Source organism: Hylobates moloch, unplaced genomic scaffold (assembly GCF_009828535.3).
Source record: "Hylobates moloch isolate HMO894 unplaced genomic scaffold, HMol_V3 SCAFFOLD_1, whole genome shotgun sequence".
Lineage (NCBI taxonomy): Eukaryota > Metazoa > Chordata > Mammalia > Primates > Hylobatidae > Hylobates > Hylobates moloch.
The window spans coordinates 236,892,857-236,916,609 of NW_026652276.1; the positions used below are offsets into that span (position 1 = coordinate 236,892,857).

Consider the following 23,753-nt stretch of genomic DNA (forward strand, 5'->3'; position numbering starts at 1 on the left):
GCATGTGCCCCACCTCCCACCATCCCAGGACACAACCGCCACTCAGCACCTCTGCTCCCACCTGGACGGCTCCTCCTGCCCTGGCCCTTGGCCCTACAATCTTGTCCCAAAGAAAGGCAGTTTATCAAAAAAAAAAAAAAAAAAAAAAAAACCAGAAAATAAGCATTGGTGAGGATGTGGAGATACCCAGGCCCTTATGCACGGCCGGCAGGAATGTAAAACGGTGCAACACTGTGGAAAAGGGTGTCACAATCCTTCAGAGTATCACACGGAGTCATGACAGGACCCAGCACTTCCACTTCCGGGTGTGCATCCAAGGAAGGGAAAGCCGGGACTCAAACACATGTCTGTGGCCATGTTATTGTCAACAGACAAAAGGTGGATGCCACTAAGTGTCCATCAACAAATGAAGGGATAAACCAGACATGGTCCATCTAGACAGGGGAGTATTCCTCAGCCTTAGAGAGGCAGGAAATCCTGGCACACACCACAGTGGATATGAACCCTGAGGACACAATACCCAGTGAAGAAAGTCAGTCACCAAATGACACACACTGTCTGATCCACTCGTGTGCGGTCCCGGAGTCCTCAAATTCAGAGACACAGAAAGTGGAAAGGTGGGTGCCAGGAGCTGGCGGGAGGATTGGGAGTGAGTAACTGGATGGGGATGGAGTTTCAGTTTGGGAAGATGAGAAAGTTGTGAAGATGACGGTGGTGATGGTTGCACAGCAGTGTGAATGTACTTAATGCTGCTGCACAGTTACAATGGTGAATTTTATGTCATGCATATTTTACCACGATAAAAAAAGAGAGAAGCCGGAGCATGATTTTCAAGCTCAGATCAGCCCCATCTCTGCTGGGCATGACCCTCAGGGTTCTTGCTCACCACGGTTCTGTGATCACGACACTGCCCACTGGCCTGGGCCAAGGGCACATTCTGCTCCCTCTGTCCCCGACATGTGGGCCTCTCCCCACAGCACCTGCAGCCACCCGGCAGACACATCTCCCCAGAGCCAAGGAATGCCCACGCTCCTGCATCCTCTGCCCAGCGAGGCCCAGGCCACCCTCAGCCCCCACCCCACCCAGCACTCCCTGCCTCGGTCTCTCTCCACAGCACTCACGGCCAGCTGACTTAATGGGCATGGAACTTATTCGCTTATTTACTGTCTGTCTCCTCAAATGAGAGTGTGATTTCTATTAAAGCTCAGATTTGATCTCTGTTAAGTTTAACATTTCCCAAACACCCGAACAGTGCCTGGCACACAGCAGGTGCTCTGTGCCCACCTCTTGTACCTGCTGAGTGAGTGGGTGAGTGAATGAATGAAACCTACATCCAGCTTGATTATAAAAGGAGTATTTTCTCTGAAATATTAGCTTTTTCTAAAACTCGAAATCTGTGTATGCTGATTGTTCCCCTTTATGTGAAGGTAATGTTGTTAAAAAGAAATCCATCTGATGTGTGTATCAAGCGGAGGAAAACATAATTAGCTAAGCATAAAATGGCTTTTATAACAACACGGCACCTATTTACCCTATTTATGATAAATTACGAGGTCACAATTTCTAGAGTACAAGCACATTAGTGAATACATGTGTGTGTATATGTGTGTGTATTAAAGAGTCTTTAACAAATTTAGCATTAAAACATAGTTGTAAAAGTTAGTGGGAAAAACACCTTCACTCTACATTTTACTTGCAGGTCATTTTTGTAACAAAATGTCCAACTGTGGTTGCTACACTGCATTTCCCAAGGCTTCAAAAAGCTGAACTGAAGGACTACATATTTGAAGCTCTGCACGTGTTTGAAAACCCCTCTTGAAAATGCCGATAATATTCAAACAAATAGCTGGATGTTTGGGAAGAGAATGGCATTCTTTAGTCCGAGCATTTTCTCCTAAACCTCAGCTGTCAACACCGGCTAAGACCCCACCTATCAGATACCGCGGCTGTACCTGACTTCCCCTCACCCACCAGCCACTTAAAATACTTTGCTTCCTTTTAATCAGAATAAGCTCCGCTGATCTCCCTTCAAACCGAGATTGTTGTTTTTACAGCGTTAACAGTCTGAACCGGAGCATAATGATCGGCTGTCTCAGGCGTTTCACGGCCCGGGACAGGCGGCTCTCTTCTTACAGATTACAGGGAACTCACACAATTAAACAGCATAAACATAGATGAGGCTATCCCATCAACAACAGGGGACATACCTGCAGCTTCAGGGAGCACAGTGTGCTGCAAAAAATGACAGGGGAGCAGGGCCTTTTTGCTCAGAAGTGAATTGTTTCTGGATGTTAATCAGAGAAGTGAGAGGGTGCGGGGAAGCCAGAATTTTGCTTTCTCATGCATTGTTCTAAAGTGATGAAAAATACACTATCAGCTCACTACCTCTGAGGAGCAGAGGCAAACATCTGAGTAACCAAAATAAACCTGAAAACAGAGAAAATGAGGACGGTTACCCTGACATGACAGTTCGCGATCAATCGGGATTCATTAAGCTGCTAGTAAATGGTTTCTGTGCAGTAAACTGGAAGAAACCCAAGAAGCGTTTGTTCCAATCCTCTCCTAAAAACATTTCCCTCAAATTATTTTTAAAAGGACCAGAGCTCCTATTACCTGCATGACCTGATTATGTAGGAACATAAGGACAGTCACTCTCAGTGACACTGTGGCCCCAGAGAGCAGAAGGAGAAGAGGGAGGAGCCTCCGTTCCTCCTGCAGTGACCCCGGGACTAACAGGCCAGTCACTGTTCACTGTCCAGCTGCCACCCACGACTCGGTGGACGGAGCTTCCACATCACTTCCTGGGAGGAAACTTTGTTTTAAGGGAGTGGTTCCCTCATTTTTAGTCCACCTGAAATGTTTTTCTTGAGGGGAGATGTGGGGCCTAGAATACTATCTAAGAATACTGGAATTTCAGGAATAAATGGTTATTTTCTCTTTGTGCCACCCTCCAACCTTTGGGGACTCTGCTAGGTACCCCAGCTTTGCCTAGTCCCCTCGGCCTGGCCCACACATCCGCGCCTACCCTTTCTCCATCAGGTCCCCTGTACTACGGGAGTGGTAAGAACAAGACAGCATGAAATGAAGTCTTTTGCTCGTTCTCTAGCACAATCGTATCTATACTGATTCAGTGCAAAACTAGAAAAAGAAAGTTCTAACTTGATTAGGAAAACCATTAGCCGTGTACTACATTACCCTGATAAGGTTCTAGGCAGAAAGACTGAGATTCACAGCGTTAATGCTTTTCCTACTTCATATTGGTGCAGCCAACATCCACAGGCGCAATATCTTGTGCTCCAAGCTGCGTCCTGGCAACTGACTTGTTAGTACAAGGCTTTGACTGTTGTTTCCCATTGAAATGAGAGGTTTTCAAGATTTCTGTCACATCATTAATAACTTCATTCAAAGATCACACATCTTTACTTCAAATAAAGCATTCAACCATGTCGTCAACATGTTGTTGACCCCACTTACAAACAGCCTGTGACAGTTCGGCAGAAGTATGAGTGATTGCTTGTCACGTCTCTACTTTCAAAATACTTTCTATATGTTGCTAATTATCTTTCCGCAGCTGCACAAAGAAGGCATAGAAAAAAGATGCATCCATGTCTTGGAAATAATTTCAGAAAATACATGGATATAAGTATATGTCCAAGAGACACATACTTTTTGCATATTAAATTCTAAAACAAAATGATTAGCTCTAACCTTTCATACAATAGTCCTTAAATGAGAGATTCTATACTATTATCCCAAGGCAATTATTTCACATCTAAAGGTTAAATTATTTGGTTTTCTTATTTAAATTGATAAAATACTGAACAGTGATCTGATGGGTTCTGTCAAGTGGTTCAAACTGAAGCTCCAACACCCTCTCCACCTTCAGAGAGCAGGATGCAGTGTACAGTACTGGGAAAGTTTCTATTCTTTGTATAGTCTTTAGCTGGGTTAAACTGTCACTAAAAAATTTACTAAGCAGGCCGTGCGTGGTGGCTCACGCCTGTAATCCCAGCACTTTGGGAGGCCAAGGCGGGTGGATCACCTGAGGTCAGGAGTTTGAGACCACCCTGGCCAACATGGTGAAACTCCGTCTCTACTAAAAATACAAAAATTACCAGGGCGTGGTGGCGCACGCCTACAATCCCACCTACTCCGGAGACGGAGGCAGGAGAATTTTTTGTACCCGGGAGGTGGAGGTTGCAGTGAGCCGGGATCATGCCACTGCACTCTAGCCTGGGCAACAAGAGCAAAACTCCATCTCAAAAAAAAAAAAAAAAATTTACTAAGCAGCTCTTATGGACCTAGCATTTGACCCAGCCATCCTATTATTAAACTCAGAAAAGTCTCCCTTTTCAGCATGTTAATGACAGACTGTGAATCACCCACGGTATTTGTTCCGTTCTATCAATTGACTTGTAAGCATCATTTTAAAAATGATAAAAATCTTGAACCAACGGACAGTGTTTAGCAGAGCTGGTAAGAACAATAGCGGCCCTACCAACATGTGGGGCAAAGAACATGCAAAATAGGCAGAAATGAAAAAGCAAAAATAAACTGAAATGTGAAATCAACAGTAACACCCATCTACAACTTTCCCTTGCTTCTCCACCCTGTATTACCTGGAAAGCCCTTCAGGAGTTTCCCATTTTTTCAGCCTCCTTTCAATATTTTAGTTTCAGAGTTTTCTGAGTTTTATAAAAAGTATTTAATCTCAGAAGAAAAAAAAATGCCACTGAATATGTACGTTTAGATTTGCCAAATGTTGTAATCTGCTTCTATTTATCTTGATGTTCTTGGGAAGACACTGAATGAGATCATTTTAAAACTTTACCAGTAGAAATATAAATGTGATTCAATTAGATTTTTGTTCCTGAATGAGGGTTATCTTTGAGTTCATTTACCTGTATTATCTTCACTTTGTGGGGGCAGAGGGTATGGAGAAAGAAAAATGTGACAACCTTGAAATTCAAAGCTCTGTTTATCTCGAGAACAGTACGTCAGAGTTCTTTCAATGTCCAGAAATTATTTCGGTGTTCTAAAAAAAAATTACTGGAAGTGCAAAAAGCTCATCCTTGTAAAAATTATTATACCTTTAGTTTGCTTCCTGCGAAAAGGTCAGAGGGCCTAGATCCAATTAATGGTAAAAATCTACTCCAGTCCATGACATAATTTAGTAGTGACTACATTTTATTATTCCTCCAGTCTGTTGGAGACAAAGGCTACTCCTGCGCTGTGTTATCTGAACCCATTTATAAAGGGACTCATTATATGGTCTGAATCCCTACAAGTAAAACCAAAAAAAAATTCTACGGGTTCTCTTAAAATGGAATTTTGTTGTAACAAATAAGCTGTTAAAACCACATTCCTGATCTACAAGACAAAGAGAGGCAATACACGAATCCCTGGGTTCCTACAGTAAATTAGTAATTAAAATGAAACACTTTGTACCCAGGAGAACAAGAGGGCACCACGCAAACGTTTCTCCTTCTCTGGGATCTGAGGGCAGCTCTATGTGTGTCTTTGCTGTTGGTAGCTGAGGAGCTGAAGTGAGTTTTCCTGGCTGGAATGGTTGGAATTCTTAAAGTGGCGAGAGGCAAAGTCAGGATAGCAGAGTAGAAAAATCACAAAACTCAGCAACAATCGGTCAGCTCTAAGGCCCTTCCAGCTTACAAAGTAAACTGCTATACAGAGCTTGTAAGAACGAGGTGTCCTCTGATTAAGATGAAGCGTTTTTGCCAAGGATCATCTAACATCAACTGTTCACTGAGCTGGAGGGGCACTGCACTCTGTGAAATTTCTCTGCAGTGGTTTCTGTGTGATGACTTTTCACCTGAACTGTAGGTCCCAACGAGACACCAGCGCAAAGCCCAAATGACTGGCAGGTGTGCTGTGCCAGGAGGGTGGCGACCTGTGGGGCCGCAAGGATGTCTCGGTCCTGACAGTGACGGTCATCATGGCATGCACATGACAGCTGCTCATGCACAGGCCCTGGACGGGATGGGCCCCACAAAGGCTTCTCAGGATTCTTTCTGTGCTCTCAGCCTTGAACCCAATACCACTAATGTAGCCCAACAGAAAAGCCACTCCCCAGGCCACAGTTCAGCGGACTAGCAGGGATGGCTGGGGCCGCGCCCGCCCGCCCACTCGCTCCATCCGGGTCAACAGAAGCCCCGCCTCCACGAGCCCCGCCCAGCTCCTCTCATCCGCGGCTGCCCTCCAGCGGGCTCCAGTGCCCTCAGACACCCTCCCTCATCTCCCCACACTTACCGCTCCAGCCATCCTGTCCACTTTCTACAGTTTGGATGTGTGTCTCCGCCAAACCTCACATTGAAATGCTATCTCCAGTGTTGGAGGTGGGCCTGGTGGGAGGTGACTGGATCACAGGGGTGGTTTCTTATGAGTGGTTTAGCACCTTCCCGGGTGCTGTTCTCGTGATAGTGAGGGAGCTCTCACGAGATCTGGTCATTTAAACGTGTGTGGCAGCTCCCCGTTCTTCTGCTCCTGCTCCTGCCATTAAGACCCGCCTGCTTCCCCTTCGCCTTCTGCCATGATTATCTTTCCTGAGGCCTCCCCAGGAGCCCAGCAGATGCCAGCACCATGTTTCCTGTACAGCCTACAGAGCCATGAGCCAATTAAACCTCTTTTCTTTCTAAATTACCCAACCTCAGGTATTTCTTTATAGCGGTGCGGAAACGGCCTAACTCGCCCCACTTACTGTGGACTTACTGCCTTGGACGGCTCGGCCTAGTCTCCGTCTTTATCCTGTTTTCTACAGTTCTCCGCATGGAGTTGACGGTAAGCAAGACTCCAGGACGCCGGAATCAAAGACCGAAATCCTTCATCCCGAGGGCTGCAGGGTCATGTAGCTGAGATGGAGAGCAGTTCAGCACAATGTTCCTTTGAGACTCACTGCTAACACCGGAAGTAAGTGGTTGAGGACAGAGCCAGGCAGTGAGAATACAAGGAATGTCTGGAACCCGTAGCAGTGCCTCTCTGGGCCTCCCCTGCATGCTGAGGAAGACACCAACGCAAGCACCAGCAGCAGAAAATGAGAAAATTCCTTCGCGGCACAGGGTCCTTCCTTTCTTCTCTCCTTTGCCTCTGCCCTTTGCTGAGAAAAAGCCTCTTTAGCAATCACTCATTGCTTCCAGCCCATAGAGTAAGGACAGGCTACTTGGCTGTCTCCTTCAGAAGCTTTAAAACAAGAACCAAATCCTAAAAGGCCTGAAAAGAAGGAAAAAGCAGAAAAAAAGCTGAAAGCTGACGTGGAATCCTGGTTCCAGGAGCCGCTCTCACTCTGCCAGGCCGGGATGCGTTATGAGCCTCTTTCCATCTGATTTGTCTTTTGTTCCAGGACCTGGCGTATTAAGTGCTTGTGAATGAAGAGAACTGGTATTCACTAAATTCCTACTATGTGCCGAGGACTACTCCACATTCTTTCCATAGCTCATCTTTACCAGTTAGCTCATCTTTACCAGTGGAGGTGAAGGGATGAGGACGCCCAAGGTCAGAAAGCTTGCAGGTGGCACAGGTTGGCAAGGTTTGTAAGCATGGGGATTGCAGTAGAAGACCTAGCCTGGTACAAGCTTAGAACACACTTCATCAATACTCATCGAATGATTGAGTCAATACATGTCAAATAATAGAACAAAGGACTTAGTTCTGTTCCCATACTAGGAGAAACATGGGCCTTTATTGCACCTCAATAGGGAGGGGGTAGGAGGGACCAGATATGCATGCTTGAGGCTTTGTGGTGGTGAAGACGTGGCCTCTACATGAGCAGAGTTAACATGCAGGTGCACTGACATAATACTCCCCCACCGTGGAGACCATTACCACACATGCCTATGTTCCTTATTCTTGAGGATTTTAAACCTTCGGAAAGACAAACCCATGGGGACATTACGTGCTTATTCACATCCCTGCCCTGTTTCCAAAAGATCATCATGTTCTGAAGATTCTACTTCCAAAATGTCTTTGAACCTGGCCCACCTTGGGCCTTCCCTTCCTCTGATTCCACTGGTCAGAGCCTCTCACAAATGAACTCATCTCTCCTCACTTATCACCAACTATGATATCCCCATTGCCCAGTACAATGCCTGACACACAGTAGGTAGGTGCTCATTAAACGTCTTTGGATGAGTGATTGAGGGAACGAAGCCATCTCCTGGTCCTACCTGCTTTGCCTGTCATTCCAGCCTCCTCGCCGCTGCAGAGTCCTCTTTCTAAAGCACTCATCTGTCTTGAGAATGGAGGGCTGAGAAATATTCTTCTCTGAGAAAGAAAAGACACTTCTTAATCTCAAAATATATGTTCAGCAAGAGGAATATTTTTATAAAAATAAAGGATAAGCTGAAAGAATGTAAGCAGAAGCTGTAATTTCAGCAGTGGCATTTACCCCGTTTGTTTGAAGCATTGGCACTGTATATTACCCTGCATTAGCCGCAAGGATAAACAGTGTTTTCAGATTCAAATATGTCAATTACAACATTCCTGGATATTCGGAGGTCTTTTCCTGTTCCATTTCTTACGCTGTTCCTCTCAGAGTTCAAATCAAACCTCCAAAAACTATTTTTTTTGGTTCACTGTCAGCTCAGCGTGGCTAATCTTAATTTTACTACTCTTGTGAAAACAACCAAAACCAAATTTGCCTTGGTAAGAAATATTCATCATACAAAATGTCATATGTTTTTATTATCTGTTCACATAAAAACAATACTAGCAAGGTTAGAGGGAAAAAAGTAAATGTAAATCTTAAACATAACTTCTGAACTGCTTTGTCACTGAGAGTTAAAAATCCTGTAGCAACCTAACCCTCTGCATCTGACATTATTTTTTGTGGCTATTCCTCTAGTGAAGTAAGTCACTGACACTTTAGGGTAAGTTACTCCTAGTAAATCACTTTTCTACAGGTTAAAGGGAAGCACAACAGAAAAACTGTAAGGCAGGTGGTGCAGATATCCAGATTTTGCCCAGGACAGCCTAAGCAGAAAGCTGCTTCCCTCACTTCCCTCCAAAGTCAAGAATTGAGAGGGAAGATGGCCTTCCAGTTCCAACCACTGATGAGAATAAATTCCAGAAAAACATATCAAACATAGCCTTTGACACTTCTATCCACAGCTGGAAACATTACACAAATTTTAGTGAGCCCAGAATGCCAGCAGCCATAATTCCCAAATTCTTTTTTAAAATAATGAACTAATCCAGGTGAAGGACCTGCGGCTTGGCGCCATCTGGTGCCTGCATGGAGAAAGAACTTTCCATCGAGGCTGCAGTGCTGAGTCCCTTTGTTAGTCCAAGTGGGCAACACTTTTTAAAAACACAACCGTTGTCTTTCATCACAGTAAATCCTAAAGTGCTACTAACAACAAACTCAGTCTGAAAATAAACTTGAAAATTATTTATAGTTTTTCCAACGATGATCTTATTTTGAGAGGGAATACGTTAAGTTCTGCTAATACCAACCCTGGGCTCTTACAACAGTGCCTTCTACCAACTCTTTCTATGTGCATATGTTTTTTTAAATGATAAAAGCATTTTCCACAGGGGGATGCCAGTGAACTTTCTTTATCATTGAAATGTACAGCACAAATAAGAACTTTTTCAAACACCGTTCCTAAGGCAACAAGATGCTACTTCCTAAAATACATATTTAAGGGCCTAAATCTAAAGTTGATTTGAAAATTGGAAAAAAAATTGAAAATGGTGATTATCCAAAATAATTAAGGAAATAAAACTGCAAAGATCTCAGAGTAGAATATTTTTACTTCCCAAAATATGGGCCTTGTTTCCTAGTTGTTTCTGCCTGCAAAGGAACAGAACTAAAAGGCCAAAGCTCAGGGTCACCCCGGCTTCCTCAGCCCTGGTTGGATACATTCATCTGCATGCTCAGAACCACACTGACACCCATGAATGGAGATGAGTCACGCGTTTACAAAGCTGTGGTTAAACATAGAAGGGTTTACTTCGCTTGTTTCATCCTTGCTTCTAATTTCTTCTTGACTTCAGTTCATCGTACAGACAGCCACCGAGTTAACTCTTCTCCAAGCAGTAGTTGGCTTGTGGGATGATGCTGACCCATCCTGTTTCATCAGTTTTCTCCACGGTTCACCCCATATTCTTCCACACAAACCCAGTATTTCAGCCCGACTGGCACAGGAGGTGGCTTCCAAATACATCATAAACCTTCTCACCTGGTATTCTTCCGTTCTAGAATATTCTCTCCCTTCCTGTCTCATTACCTAACGCCTCCAGGCTCCCATTCAAGTCCCATTGTTTCCCTAAACACTTTCTGCAGGGGCTCCAAGGTGTGGTCTCTCCCCGTTCCTTGGTGTGGATAGTAGACTCTACACATGTATTTGGGAATTTCTGCACAGAGTTGACATTTTTATTTTTATTTTTGAATTACACCTTATTTTCCCAGCTAGACCGTGAGATCATTCAATTTAGGAGCTATTTTACAGGTTTGCACACTAAATCTTTTACAGTGTCCGATGATGATAACTAATACTTATTGGCAGTTGTTACATAATTGCTATGTTTTAAGTGATTTATCTAAAAACTCTTTAAGGTAGACGCTATGATTCCCTTCACTTTAAAAATGAGGAAACTGAGCAGAAAAGGTAAAGCCATTGAGTGGGAACATGACGGAGCTGGAATCTCACCCAGCTCTGCCTGCTCTGCAACCCACATCTGCGCGGCCATGTGAACCTACACCTCAGCACAGGCTCATGGAGATGGCAATCAGTGACAGACAGCAGGCTTGTGCGTGTTTAACTGAGAAGGCTGAGAGCAGCCAATGCTAATCAACACTTCAAGTCCACCACACCCTCCAGCCACAGCCACGCAGCCACACACCACACACTACTACCACTGTCCACACACAATCCCTGCGGCTCACCACACACAGAGGGGGGCACTGGCATAAAGGAGGAAGCATGCCAGGGGTCTCAGTCTCACATCACCCACTGACCAGGTGCTAACCTCAAACGACTGACTCCACTTCTCTGACCCTTGGCTTTCTTGTTCCTATAATGGAGCCAATCATGCACGCTGTGCAGGGCTGCTATGAGGGTTACAAGAAACCCATACAAAGAACATCAGAAGCAATGTCCCCAAGGCAGCTGGTCACTGGCAGTTATCTGTTAGTCTGTACAGCAGGTCTGGCATCTCCCTTGAGCTATAAACCAACCACAGACTGCAGCCCCAGGTCTACAGGATGGATGGCCCACAGGCTCATCCCCACCACTCCCCATGCTCCTGCCACACTGAGCTCCATCTCTTGACACCCTCAGAGCTGCTTACTGCTCCAGGAATAACAAACCTCGTTCCTTCAGGACGTGGCCTGGCTCATTTCCCTTGCTTCCCACGTGCAATGTGCCTTTCTGGAATGCCTGTCCACTCGGCAGATTCCTACTCATCTGAATGATTCAGCCCAAAGCCAGCTCCTCCCAGGAGTGTCCCCAAGTCCCTAAGCAGGGCCAGCCTCCCCCGCCCCAAGCTCAAGCAGCTCCTTCCTCCATTTTGATCTTATTTCACGCCTGATCAACCTCATTGATATGTCCTGAGCCCTGGGCTGCAGGCTCTTGAGGGCAGAGTTCGCATGCTTGCCTGGTACAAGGTGCTCAGTAAACGATGATGGAATGAATGCACGAATGCACAAGCAGATGAGAGAGAAGGAAAGAAAACAACGAGAAGAGATGGAGACCAGGAGAGATCATGAGAAGGGAAGAAGGAAGAACAGGAAGGGAAGGGCACGCAGCCTAGGACCTGAAGACAGCAAGTGGGCACACTGCCATCCCCCAACTTATAGGGTCCACATGGGAGACACCCATGCTTTGTGTCCTCAGGGTACCACCAATGCCCTACTCAGGCAGAGGAGAATCCCAAATCCCACCTTCCTTCTCCTCCAGAAGCAACCACTCTGTGTCCATCCCTCATGATGCCAGATTCCACTAGAGGCAGTGGGAAGAGTGGGTAATGAGTTTGAATCCAACATGGCTTTGAGAGCACCAAAAATCCACACCAGGTTTTTCTCTCTGCAAAGCCCTCTGTCTCCTCCTAGCAACCTGCTTACAACTTCCTCAGTGAGCGAGTCATGGGGCCAAAGTCAACCCATTTCTATCTCCAACCCCTGCCCACAGCACGTCCCTGCATGGGGAAAAGCACAGACAACAGGAAGGTTTAGCATGGGTACTACAAAAAGGGTTTCAGAAAATTATATTGAGAGGCTTTGCGGTCTTCAACTATAAGGCCACCTCATTTTTAACTTTGAGGGGCATCATCCATGTTTCTGTATGATTTTTAAAGCTTCATCCAGCAGCAGGTTCATGATCAGGCAGCCTCTCTCAGGTCCCAAGAACACCATGGGGAAGCGCACAGGGCTCCCAGCCCAGAATCCCTGTCTGTGACCACAAGGGTTTGCTTTCCTTTGTGAAATGTATGTCACTCTCCTTCTCAAGAAACTTCAGCAGGGGAAAGCTCAAAGCTTTTCCTCTAAGATCAGAAACAAGACAAGGATGTCCATGCTCACCACTTCTACTCAATGTAGTACTGGAAATCCTAGCCAAAGCAATTAGGCAAGAGAAAGAAAGAAAAGACATTGAAAATGGAAGGGAAGAAGTTAAATTATTGTTGTTTGCAGACAACGTGATCATATCTATGGAAAACTCTAAAGACTCCATCAAAAAACTATTAGAACTAATAAATGAATTCAGTAAAGTTGCAGGATACAAAATCAACATACAAACATCAGGAGCTTTTTTATACACTAATAGGGAAATATTTGAAAAAGCAATCAAGAAAACAACACCATTTAAAATAGCTACAAAAAATACAATAATTAGACATAAATTTAACCAAGGAAGTGTAAGATCTCTATGCTGAAAACTATAAAACGTTGATGAAAAACACTAAAAAGGAAATAAATGAAAAGATATTCATGTTCATGGATTGGAAGACTAAATATTGTTAAAATGTCCATATGACCCAAAGTGATCTACAGATTCAATATAATCCCCATCAAAATACCAATGATATTCTTCACAGAAATAGAAAATATATATATATAATTTATATGGAACAACAAAAGAACAGCCAAAGTTATCCTGAGCAAAAAGAGCAAAGCTGGAGGCATCACATTACCTGACTTCAAAATATACTACACAGCTATAGTAATCAAAAGAGCATGGTGCTAGCATAAAAACAGACACACAGACAAATAGAACAGAATAGAAAGCCTAGAAATAAATCTGTGCATTTATAGCCAGATGATATTTAAAAAACATGCCAAGAATACCCAATGGAGAGAGGAGAGTCTCTTCAAAAAATGATATTGGGAAAGCTGGATAGCCACATGCAGAAAAATAAAACTAGATCCTTGTCTCCTGCCATGTGAAATACCTACTTAAAATGGATTAAAGATTTAACTGTAAGACCCAAAACTATGAAACTACTAGAAGGAAACACAGGGGGAAACTCCATGGCATGGGCGTGTGCAGTGATTTCTTGGATATGACCTCAAAGCACACACAACAAAAGCGAACATAGACAAATTGGAATGCATCAAACTAAAAACCTTCTGTACAGCAAAAGAAACAATCGACAGAGTGAAGAGACAAGCTAAAGAATGGGAGAAAATAATGGCAAAACTGTGCATCTGATAAAGGGTTAGTCCCAAAATATATAAGGAACTCAAACAACCTAATAGTAAGAAAACAACCCAATTTTTAAAAATGGACAAAAGATCTGAACAGATATGTCTCAAAAAAAGACACGCAGATGGCCAAGAGATCTATGAAAAAATGCTCAACATTGCTAATCATCAGGGAAATGCGAATCAAAACCACAATGAGCTATCGCCTTGCACCTGTTCGGAAGGCTATCATCAAAAAGAAGGAAGACAAGTGTTGGCAAGGATGTAGAGAGAATAGGGAATCCTCATACACTGTTGTTGGGAGTGTAAATTGGTATAGCCATTGTGGAAAACAGTCTGGAGGTTCCTCAAAATATTAAAAATAGAATCACCATATGATCCAGCAACCCTACTGCTGAATATGGATCCAAAGAAAATGAAATGAGTGTGCTGAGCAGACATCTGCACTCCTGTGTACAGGGTAGCACTGTTCATGACAACCAAGATTTGGAATCACCATAAGTGTCCATCAACAAATGAATGAATAAGGAATATGTGGTATAGATAAACAGTGGAATACTATTTAGCCATGAAAAGACTGAAATCTTAGCATTTACAACAATCTAGATAAACCTGGAAGGCATTATGTTAAGTGAAATAAGCCCCATGCAGAAAGACAAATACCACATGGCCTCACTCACAGGTAGAATCTAACCAGCTGACAGCTTGGTTCGGGGAGGGGAGGATGGGACGATGTTAGTCAAAGGATACATATTACAGTCAGACAGGAGGAATAAGCCCCGGAGATGTGTTGTGCAGCATGGTGACCATAGGGAGTGATGACACATTCTCGAAAAATGGTGAGGGTGAGTAATTGTTCTCACAACAAAAATGATAACTAAGTGAGGTTAACTCACTTACCTTTGGATAACTACCTTTGGACACATTTGTCAATTGGCGAGATTTCACTCTTCTATAACGTGTGTAACTTCAGAACATCTTGTGCACAGTAAATACATATGGCTATCTGTCCATTAAAAACAGGAAAAGAAATCCCCACAAATCCAAAGTCTGAGCAGGTGCTGAGCTGCTGCTTTTTCATCTTAGTTACGAGTCGACCTGGAAATCCATCTTTGGATCCCATGTTGTCCAAGCCTGAATTCTTGAGAAAATTCTTTTCTGTGAGGGACAAGCCAGGAGGACTGAGATGGAAGTGAGGATATAGGAGGTGACAAAGTTGTGTTTGATAGTGACACTTCAGATGATGGCCTCAGAGATTTTCCGAATGGCAGGGTGGGAAGGCTGTAATGGTCCTAAACTACTTCTTCATGTCCCAGTAAAGAAACTGAGGCACGGGGAGTCCAGTGGCTCACCCAGGACCTCCCAGGTCAGGGCCTTGGACCAGGGCTTGGTAGCTCTGCCACTGCGGACCCTGGGGGCAGTGACTTCAGGAGGTGAGGAAGCCCCGGGTGCTGCCCACCCAGAGGCAGGCCTCCTGGGCCAGACGTTCCTGCTGCCTGAGGTCCGTTCATCCCAGCCGCACCCCCCAGCTGCCAGCTCCCCTTGCCCCTTGTCTTGCGATTCACATGCCAGCCTCGGGGCTGCCGGCCGAGCTCATCCTTGTATCTCCAGCACCCACCACGTCCTCCCTGCCCGCTGCGGGCCTTGGCACCTTTGCCAGGGCTGCCCCCATCCCCAGCCCCAGCTCTCTCGGAGGTGTCAGAGCCTGAGAGTCACCCCCAAGAGCAGCACTCTCTGACCCGCCAGGCAGGCCAGGCGACTGCCCATGTGCTCCTACAGAGGCCTGCACCCCACCCCAGTCCACGGCTGACCTGTGTGCTGCACACTCACCTCCTTCCTTATCTGTGTGACTCCAGTTGGGGGCCTTTCTCTTCACTAGGTTGTCAATTCTATGAGGGCATGAACCGAGCCTATCTTTTTTCTGCGTCACTGTGGGGCCCAGCAGGGCCCAGCACCCAACAAATGTGTGTTGAATTGGGCCCCCTGAGCCAACGGTGTGGATTAAACGACCCCCACAGAGCCCTTCTAGCCAAAAGGTCTGCCATCTCAGGGGTGTGTATGTAGGCAGAGAGAGGGAGGGAAATCAATTTAGAGAGAGAGAGAGAGAGAAAAAAAATGCTGCATCTGCAGTTCTTATTTATTTTTCCATTCCAATTTTATATAATTCACACAAAAGAAAGATGCTCAATGTCATTACTCATTAGGAAAATGCAAACCAAAGCCACAGTAAGATAGCACCTCACACCCACTAGGATGCTATAATCAAAAGCTGGGAAAGAAGTGTCGGTGAGGACGTGGAGAATGGGGGTCCTCACACAGTGCAGCAGGAATGCAGAGTGGTACAGCTGCTATGGAGAATAGCTTGTTCCCCACAAGTTAAGCATGGAATTACTGATTGGTGGTATCGTTGGATATTCACTGGAATATAATACTCGCCATCATGACTGCTACTGTTGTTTTACTCAGTAGTTATGAAAAGAGGGAAAAAACAAAGCTTGATAAATTAAATCCATTATATCAACCCTTGAAGGAACACTGTAGTAAATTATTTTATAATTGTTCTATAATTCACCCTGTAATTTATTGATCTATAATTATTTTAGGAGAGGCAGACCTGTATCATTAGCACTGTAACATCAGTTAACACTTCCCTTAAAGCAAAAGATGTAACATCCCCCAAATTAAGTAATAACGTGCGGTCCTTACTGACGATGTTTTAAACGACACTCTCTTGGGCAAGTAGAAGCATAATGGCTGGGCTAGTGAAACAAGAAAAAGAAAGAGGAGGGGAGAGAGAGAGGAGATGAAGACAGAGGGAGGAAAGAAGGAACAGAGAGAGAAGGGGGAGGTTGGGGTGGGGACAGTTATCTTGAACACTTGAAGCGTGTGGTCAAACAGCCCTTTCAGTGTCACAATGATGAGTGTGTAAGAGTGTTTGTGTGTGTGTGTGTATGTTTAGATGGCTAGAGGATACGATTCTGAAAGTTTCCAGAGATAAAGAATTGCTCAAAAGGGAATCCCAAACCCAAGTAACAGCCAATAAACTCCATTCCAGGACACATGAGGTTCTAAGAAGGGTGAAGGAGAATTGAGTTGCACCTTACCCAGTTCACTTTCTGGCAAGTGCTTCTTCCAAATAAGGTGTCACAAGCTACTGCAGAATCCCTAGGGGAAAAGATATTCTAAGACATAGAAACAGAGTCTGCAGGGTGACTTAGAGATGTTCTTAGTGGGTAAAGAACTTCTAGGGCTAGTTTCCTCTCGGAGACACTATCATTCAAAATATCTGACTGCTATTTATTTGGGAGTTCCAAAATTTCCTAAAGTAGAGAATGAAATAATGGTAGGAGATTTTTAAAATAAAAATGGGTTCTCTGCAGCTAATTGGTTACTAATGTTTAAATTGTGCAGACATATGCCAAGCATCCGAGCTTTTGGAGAGATAACACATCATCCTTGCTGATAGACTGCTCCGTAACAGACACTGTCACAAAAGCACCCTCAGAAATGAAACAGCGTGGGCCAGGGAAAATAGTAAATTCAACCTCACTCATGAAAAAGTAAGAAAACACACCACGTTAGGCACCCGCATGCTCCGTGGAAGCCCAGCCTTCACCTTCGGGGATGTGTCAGGAGGAGGTGGCACTGCTGTCCCAGTAGCAACCTCGAAAGGCTTAGCCATACCTCTCCCACCCATTTTACACTCGCTGCTCGGTTTTCAGGCTGTAGCCCGTCTTGCAGTGAAGACACTCTGTAAGTTGGCTGCCGCACGGCATTGGCGGCCATGAGAGGAAACGCGAGCCTCCGTCATTCTGTGATTAGGTGGAGGCGTCTGAGGACCTGCATGCGGAACAGGCAGGTGTGCTGGGTGTAACCCGAGACAGCTTTGGCTTGTTTCCTACTGTCCCGTTTAAACCTGTTCTCTGGACACTCTCTGTCCCTGGATGAAAACCCAGGTGGGCCCTGTACATTTTCTAATCAGTCCCAGGAAATAAGAAGCGCTTTGGCCACTTGAAGTCAACAAATGCCATCCAAAGTCAGCAATTTAAAATGCCCAGTCCCCTCCAGACACCAAAAACTCTGCCCTGAATAGATCGACCTTTGCCGCCCCACCAAGGCCACTGTGGCCACCGGCTCCTGCTGTAGCTCCACTGTTCACGACGCTCCTCCTCCAGCCGGCAGCTTAGGTGCCTGATGCCATCAGCCACCACCAAGTATGTCTTTCTTGTTGGGGGTCAAGGGGCTGTGGGAGGCAGGAGGCATCCAAGGGCAGGTGAGGTCTTACCCGATGACACCATCGTAAGTCAGCTTTGGTCCCGCAGCTTGGCCAATGGTTGATGCTGCCCTTTCTCCAGTGGGTAAGAGCCCATTGATGGAATTGACACCTGCATCCCTGGAGGGTCTGTCCTCAGCAGTGGGCTGCAGCCCAGGTGAATTCACTCCTCTCCCAAACTTGCCCTCTCCCTAAATGCCTCCAGGAATCTGAAGACCATCAACAGGTTCTTTGGAAACAGTTAATAGGAAAACTTCTGGAGAAATGGATACAGAAAAAGACAGAAGATACAACAAAGGAATGTTAGTCATGAATAAAGAAACGGGATGCCAGGTATAATTCTTAAAATGATTTAATGCCAAAAATGGGAACACGTGGACAAAGATAACTTTTTATAGTATAACTTAGAAGAACTCGAAAATAAATAGAATTCCTGAAGAATCTGTTTACTATTAAAGAAACCAAAGCCATAGTGAAGGGTTTTCCTAGAAAGAAAACACAAAGCAAGATAGTTTTTACAGGTGAGTCCTAACAAATTTTCAGGAAACAGATCATTGCAATCTCATGCAATCTTATTCTTCTAGGGAATAAAAAGAGGACTATCTCCGCCTTATTCCATGAGGGTGGTGTAAACTTCCTGTTGAAATGAGGCAAGACTAACCTTATTCATGAATATACATGCCAAAATCCTAAATAAAATATTAGTAAATCAGCCCCAGCAGTGAATAAGAAAATACCTCATGCCATGGCCATGTTTGATTTATTTTAGAAGTTCAAGAGTGTTCTAATATTTGAAAATTCATGAACTTCATTCACCATATCAAAAGATTAAAGAAGAGTAGGCCAGGCACGGTGGTTCATGCCTGTAATCCCAGCACTTTGGGAGGCCGAAGTGGGCAGATCACCTGAGGTCAGGAGTTCAAGACCAGCCTGGCCAACATGATGAAAACCTGTCTCTACTAAAAGTACAAAAATTTTCCTGGCATGGTAGCAGGTGCCTGTAATCCCAGCTACTTGGGAGGTTGAGACAGAAGAATCGATTGAGCCTGGGAAGCAGACGTTGCTGTGAGCTGGATCACACCACTGCACTCCAGCCTGGGTGACAGAGTGAGACTCTGTCTCAAAAGAGAAAGAGAGAGAGAGAGAGAGAGAAAGAGAGAAAGAAAGAGGAAGGAAGGAAGGAAGGAAGGAGAGAGAGAAAGAAAGAAAGAGAGAGAGAGAAAGAAAGAAAGAAAGAAAGAAAGAAAGAAGAAAGAAAGAAAGAAAAAGAGAGAGAGAGAAGGAGTATTACTTGGTTATCTCAAACAGAGAAAACACATTTGATCTCATCAAACATCATCAAAGCTAGAAATAGAAGGACACGTCTTCAGTCTGGCAGAGTGTGTATGAAATACTTCCCGTGAACATCGTACTTCATGAGAAAACCCTGGAAGGAACATTCCCTCCAAATCAGGCCCAGGCCAGATTGGCCCAGTGGCTGCTGTCAGCACCGCCCTGGACATCAGAGGTAACTCTATAAGGAAGCTGGAATGCGTTAAAGTCAGAGGCTTGGAAAGGAAGAAATAAAGCCAGTACTGACTCCAAAGATAGAACTGGCCATAGGGAAAATCCAGTCCACATGGGAAAAGACATTAGTCTCGCTGGTCATCAGCTGCATGTAAATGGAGCACAGTGAGACCCACTCTGCATCTACTCTACAAGCAAAAGTTAAGGGTTCTGACAATACCAAAGTTTAGAGAGCATGTGGACCAGTGACCACAGAGAGAAACCTGCACAACCTCTTTGGAAAGCAACTTGTTATCATGTTGTGAAGGTGAGGGTTTGCCTAGACATAACAATCCCACCTCAGGGTACATATCCCAGAGAAAGCCTCACGCCTGCACCTGAAGAAGCATTCAGTGTGTGAATAGCAGGAGAGTCCGCAATAGTCAAAGAAACAATTCTGGTGTTCTCAGTTGGGGAATGGACAAATTGTGGCAGAGTCACACAAAGGAATGTTATGCAGCTGCAAATGGATGGATAGTGGCTCTATGCAGTAACAGCCAAATCTCACCATTATCCACATATTTCTAGAAGAGTAGGAGCAGGCAAAGCAGCTGGGGGAAAATTGTCCAGCATACATGACAGATGCCGAGAGCAGAGACTCAGGTATAGGCCAGAGGCGAGCAGATTGGAGAGGTGCTTAGGGGTCGCCTGAAGAGGGTGTGGTAATACACTCACTATGGGAAGTGCCGTGCTGAGGCCTGGGTTTCATGCATTAGGTAATGCCGTTCTCTGAGGGGGAGACAGGAGGAGGAGGGAGAAGGGGGCACGACGTAGATCCAGGTAGGGTGGGGAGAGACACACTGAGAAGGGAGAGGGGAGACCCACAGGGAATGAGGGGAGACCACACGGAGAGCAAGAAAGACACATGGCCAGGAGGCATACGTGCCAAGACCCCAAGGCAGGAGACGGTTTACTGTGTTCAGAAACATCCAGAATTCCAGAATCCCAGAAGCCCGGAAAGACACAAGGTGCGGGAGGCAGCTGAGATGGGAACAGCCTGGGGGCAGCAAGCACTCAGCAAACGTTCGCCATCGTCCTCTCTCAGCTTCTCAAAGTGCCCTAGTGTACCAGGTATCCCAGCTTCAGAAGCATGGAGAGATTGCCCTTCAGTAATTCAAGAGTTACTGTAATAACACAAATAATCATTTCTTAATTTATGTTGATGTCATCTTGGTTGTCTGTGTTTTGTTTTCTTTTCTTTTTGTGAAACGGAGTCTTGCTCTGTCACCCAGGCTGGAGTGCAGTGGTGTGATCGCTGCTCACTGCAACCTCCACCTCCAAGGTTCAAGCGATTCTCTTGCCTCAGCCTCCTGACTAACTGAGATTACAGGCGTGTGCCACCATGCCCAGCTAATTTTTGTATTTTTAATAGAGATGGGGTTTCACCACGTTGGCCAGGCTAGTCTCGAACTCCCGACATCCGGTGATCTGCCTGCCTCGGCCTCCCAAAGTGCTGGGACTACAGGCGTGAGCCACCGTGCCCAGCCCTCATTTCTTAATTTATTTCTACATTACTGATTTTTCCCCCTCAGGCTATGTAAGTTACTTGTAAATCAGTATTCTGTCTCATTCAAGTTGCTTCTTTCAAGCCTAAAATTTCCAATTTATCAAATTTCTTTTCTAAACAAGGAGCGATAATGATGAGATAGAATGGCATGTTGATATAGTTATCCCAAAACCCAAAATTAGACTTTCATCTACAAAACAAACCCACAAAATCCATTAGCATGCTACTCATTTTGCCATTTTCTTCTGGGTCGAGCCCACTTCAAAAAGAACCTTCATTACGTAAAATCACAGAATACCCGTCCCACAGCAAGAAAGAGATGGATCAGGTAATTGAAGTCCACGGGTAATCCAGAAACCTCATTTAAGTTCAATTTCAAACCCTTCTGTCACCAATACTTTATATCCACTCTCAGGTAACGAAATTGGTTGATTTATGAACTTGGACAAGTTCCTTGATCTCTCTAGGCCTCCGTATCCTCAGTCGTCAAGTGGAGAGGCTGACAGATGGTCCCTGCAAAACCCCAACAGTTCCAGCACCCACACCTCTCCTCCCTTCCCCATAGGCTGGAGTGCTGGTGAAGAGACCTCAAAAATCGATCATCAATGGATTAGAAACAAACACATTGAAACTTCCATCCAGAATTTACACAGTTTCAGGCTATAAAATATCATGCCTAAGAGTAAGGCGGTACCAGCCAAGAAAGTAGGATATTGTGACTTTATTCTGTGCAAACCATAGATAAGAGGAGAGAAAAGCTAAATAGAGAGGGCTGTGAGTGACAGGAGATACTCATCTAGGAGATGACCCTGTGGTAGAAGAGAAAGAAGAGATAGAGGACAACGAATAGAACCCAGAATATAGGATATACACCCACATTTCCAAAGTGCAACAAACATGTCTAGAATGTCACCGACTTTAACTCCTTCATTTACCAAAGACTGTCAACTCAGTTTAGTGGGTGATACTTTCTATAGTTATTTGTTCTGAGTTTAATCACAACAAAGTGTAAGAAATTCTTTCCCCAAAATTCACATTACACCCGACTTTGCCGGAACACATACCATCAATAAGGAAGGGAACCGGCCTGGACCAGTGGTTCCACAATCTTGGCTGTGGACTGGAATCACCAAATCTTCTCTGCGGGTTTTTTAAAGGCTACTGCCAGAGCCCCACCCTGGGGAGTCTGCTTTAATTGTACTGGGGTGAAACCTAGGCTTTGAAATTTAAAGAAAAATCGCAAATGATGCTCACATGCAGCCCAACTTGAGAATCACTGAATGGTCCAAAGACAGGAAGCAAACGGAGAAAGGACATATAACAGGATGGCCTGCCCATGTCAATCAAACAAGGAAGGAGACACAGGCAGAGCCAACTCAAAACATCCCCTTCCTATCCCGCAGAAGTGCAAGAGGAAAAGAGGCCTCAGTTCCACGGAGCACTCAGTTCCAGTCTGGTAACCAGGTCATGATCTTGCCATTTCTTTTCTCCAAGCAGGTTTTCCCACTGCAAAGGATCCCAATATCTTATATTACCAATCCATCCAAAATATATAGGTCTGATTGTCTGATAGCTCTTTTAAATTTTCTTTCAACTGACTAAGGTATGTGAAAACTGTGCCTCACGCTGATAATTTTCCAGCTTGGGTGGATAATTTTCAGGTCGAGTTCACTGGCTCCCAACCCACACACGTGGGCAGTCGTTTCAGCCCCAGGTGGGATTCAAATCCCAGCTTTGATAATTATCAGCTATGTGCCCTGAGACAACTTCATGACCTGAGTGTTTTGCATGCGGATAAAATGAAGACCCTACTATCTGCTGCACGGAGCTGGTGTGGGGGACCTGGCAGGCATTCTCTTACAGCTGCGTATCCATCGGTGCCACATTTTGATGGGCTGGAGGGAAAGCCCAGACAACCTCAAGGACAGAATACAGGGGCTACAACACAGAGACACTGTAATCGTCTGATTAATTTCAACTGGCATTTTAAACGCAGGGTCTCTACTGTGCTTATAGGAAGAAAAAGATTCATGAAATCAAAGTGTCCCTTTATCCAGAATACTCATTCAGAAAGCCTAAAAGTGAGGCTCGTGCCATTGACCAGCCACCCGCCTTTCCAGCCCCAGCTGTGTGCAGACCCGTGCTCCACAGAGGACGTTGCTCCCACCCCCTTCTCCCCTCCACCCTGCTTCACTGAGTTGGGTGTCTTTGTGCCTCGAACCCTGAGATACTGACCAGGGAGAGTGGATGGGTGCTTTTACAAACATGCATTGATTTTGTAATCAGAGAAAATTAATAATACATATTTTTAAAAGAAAAACCCAGTGGTCTAGAGTATAGGCATGCTCACGAAATACTGTTGGAAGTGCAGATGGGTCAAAGCATTCTGATGGAAATTTAAACTCTTTCTGGCCAGGTGTGGTGGCTTATGCCTGTGATCTCAGCACTTTGGGAGGCAGAGGCAGCTGGATCACTTGAGACCAGGAGTTCGAGACCAGCCTGGCCAATATGGCAAAACCCCGTCTCTGCTAAAAATACAACACTTAGCCAGACGTGGTGGCGCGTGCCTGTAATCTCAGCTACCTGGGAGGCTGAGGCAAGAGAACTGCTCAAACCCAGGAGGCAGAGGCTGCAGTAAGCCGAGATCACACCACTGTACTCTAACCTGGTAGACAGCGCGGAACTCCGTCTCAAAACAAGAAAAGGAAATGTAAACTTTTTCCACATAAGCATTTTGGTTAGACCTACCCTTTGACTCTGCAATTTCACATCTA

At 45.0% G+C, this 23,753-nt stretch overlaps 1 protein-coding gene across 2 annotated transcripts in view; it reads right to left on the minus strand.

Moving 5' to 3' along the window:
* Positions 1–23,753, minus strand: part of LOC131381317 (uncharacterized) — a 175,921-nt gene that overhangs the window by 24,341 nt on the left and 127,827 nt on the right. Inside the window, exon 1 of one of the 2 annotated variants that reach the window (XR_009209979.1) lies at positions 6,268–6,370. Coding sequence is in view for 1 of the 2 variants with exons in the window: in XM_058428575.1 (XP_058284558.1) it covers positions 8,178–8,274 (97 nt within the window). In the remaining variant the exon portion in view is untranslated. Of the gene's footprint in view, positions 1–6,267; positions 6,371–8,177; positions 8,275–23,753 lie in introns of those variants that run through there. The other variant, XM_058428575.1, reaches the window with a different exon arrangement.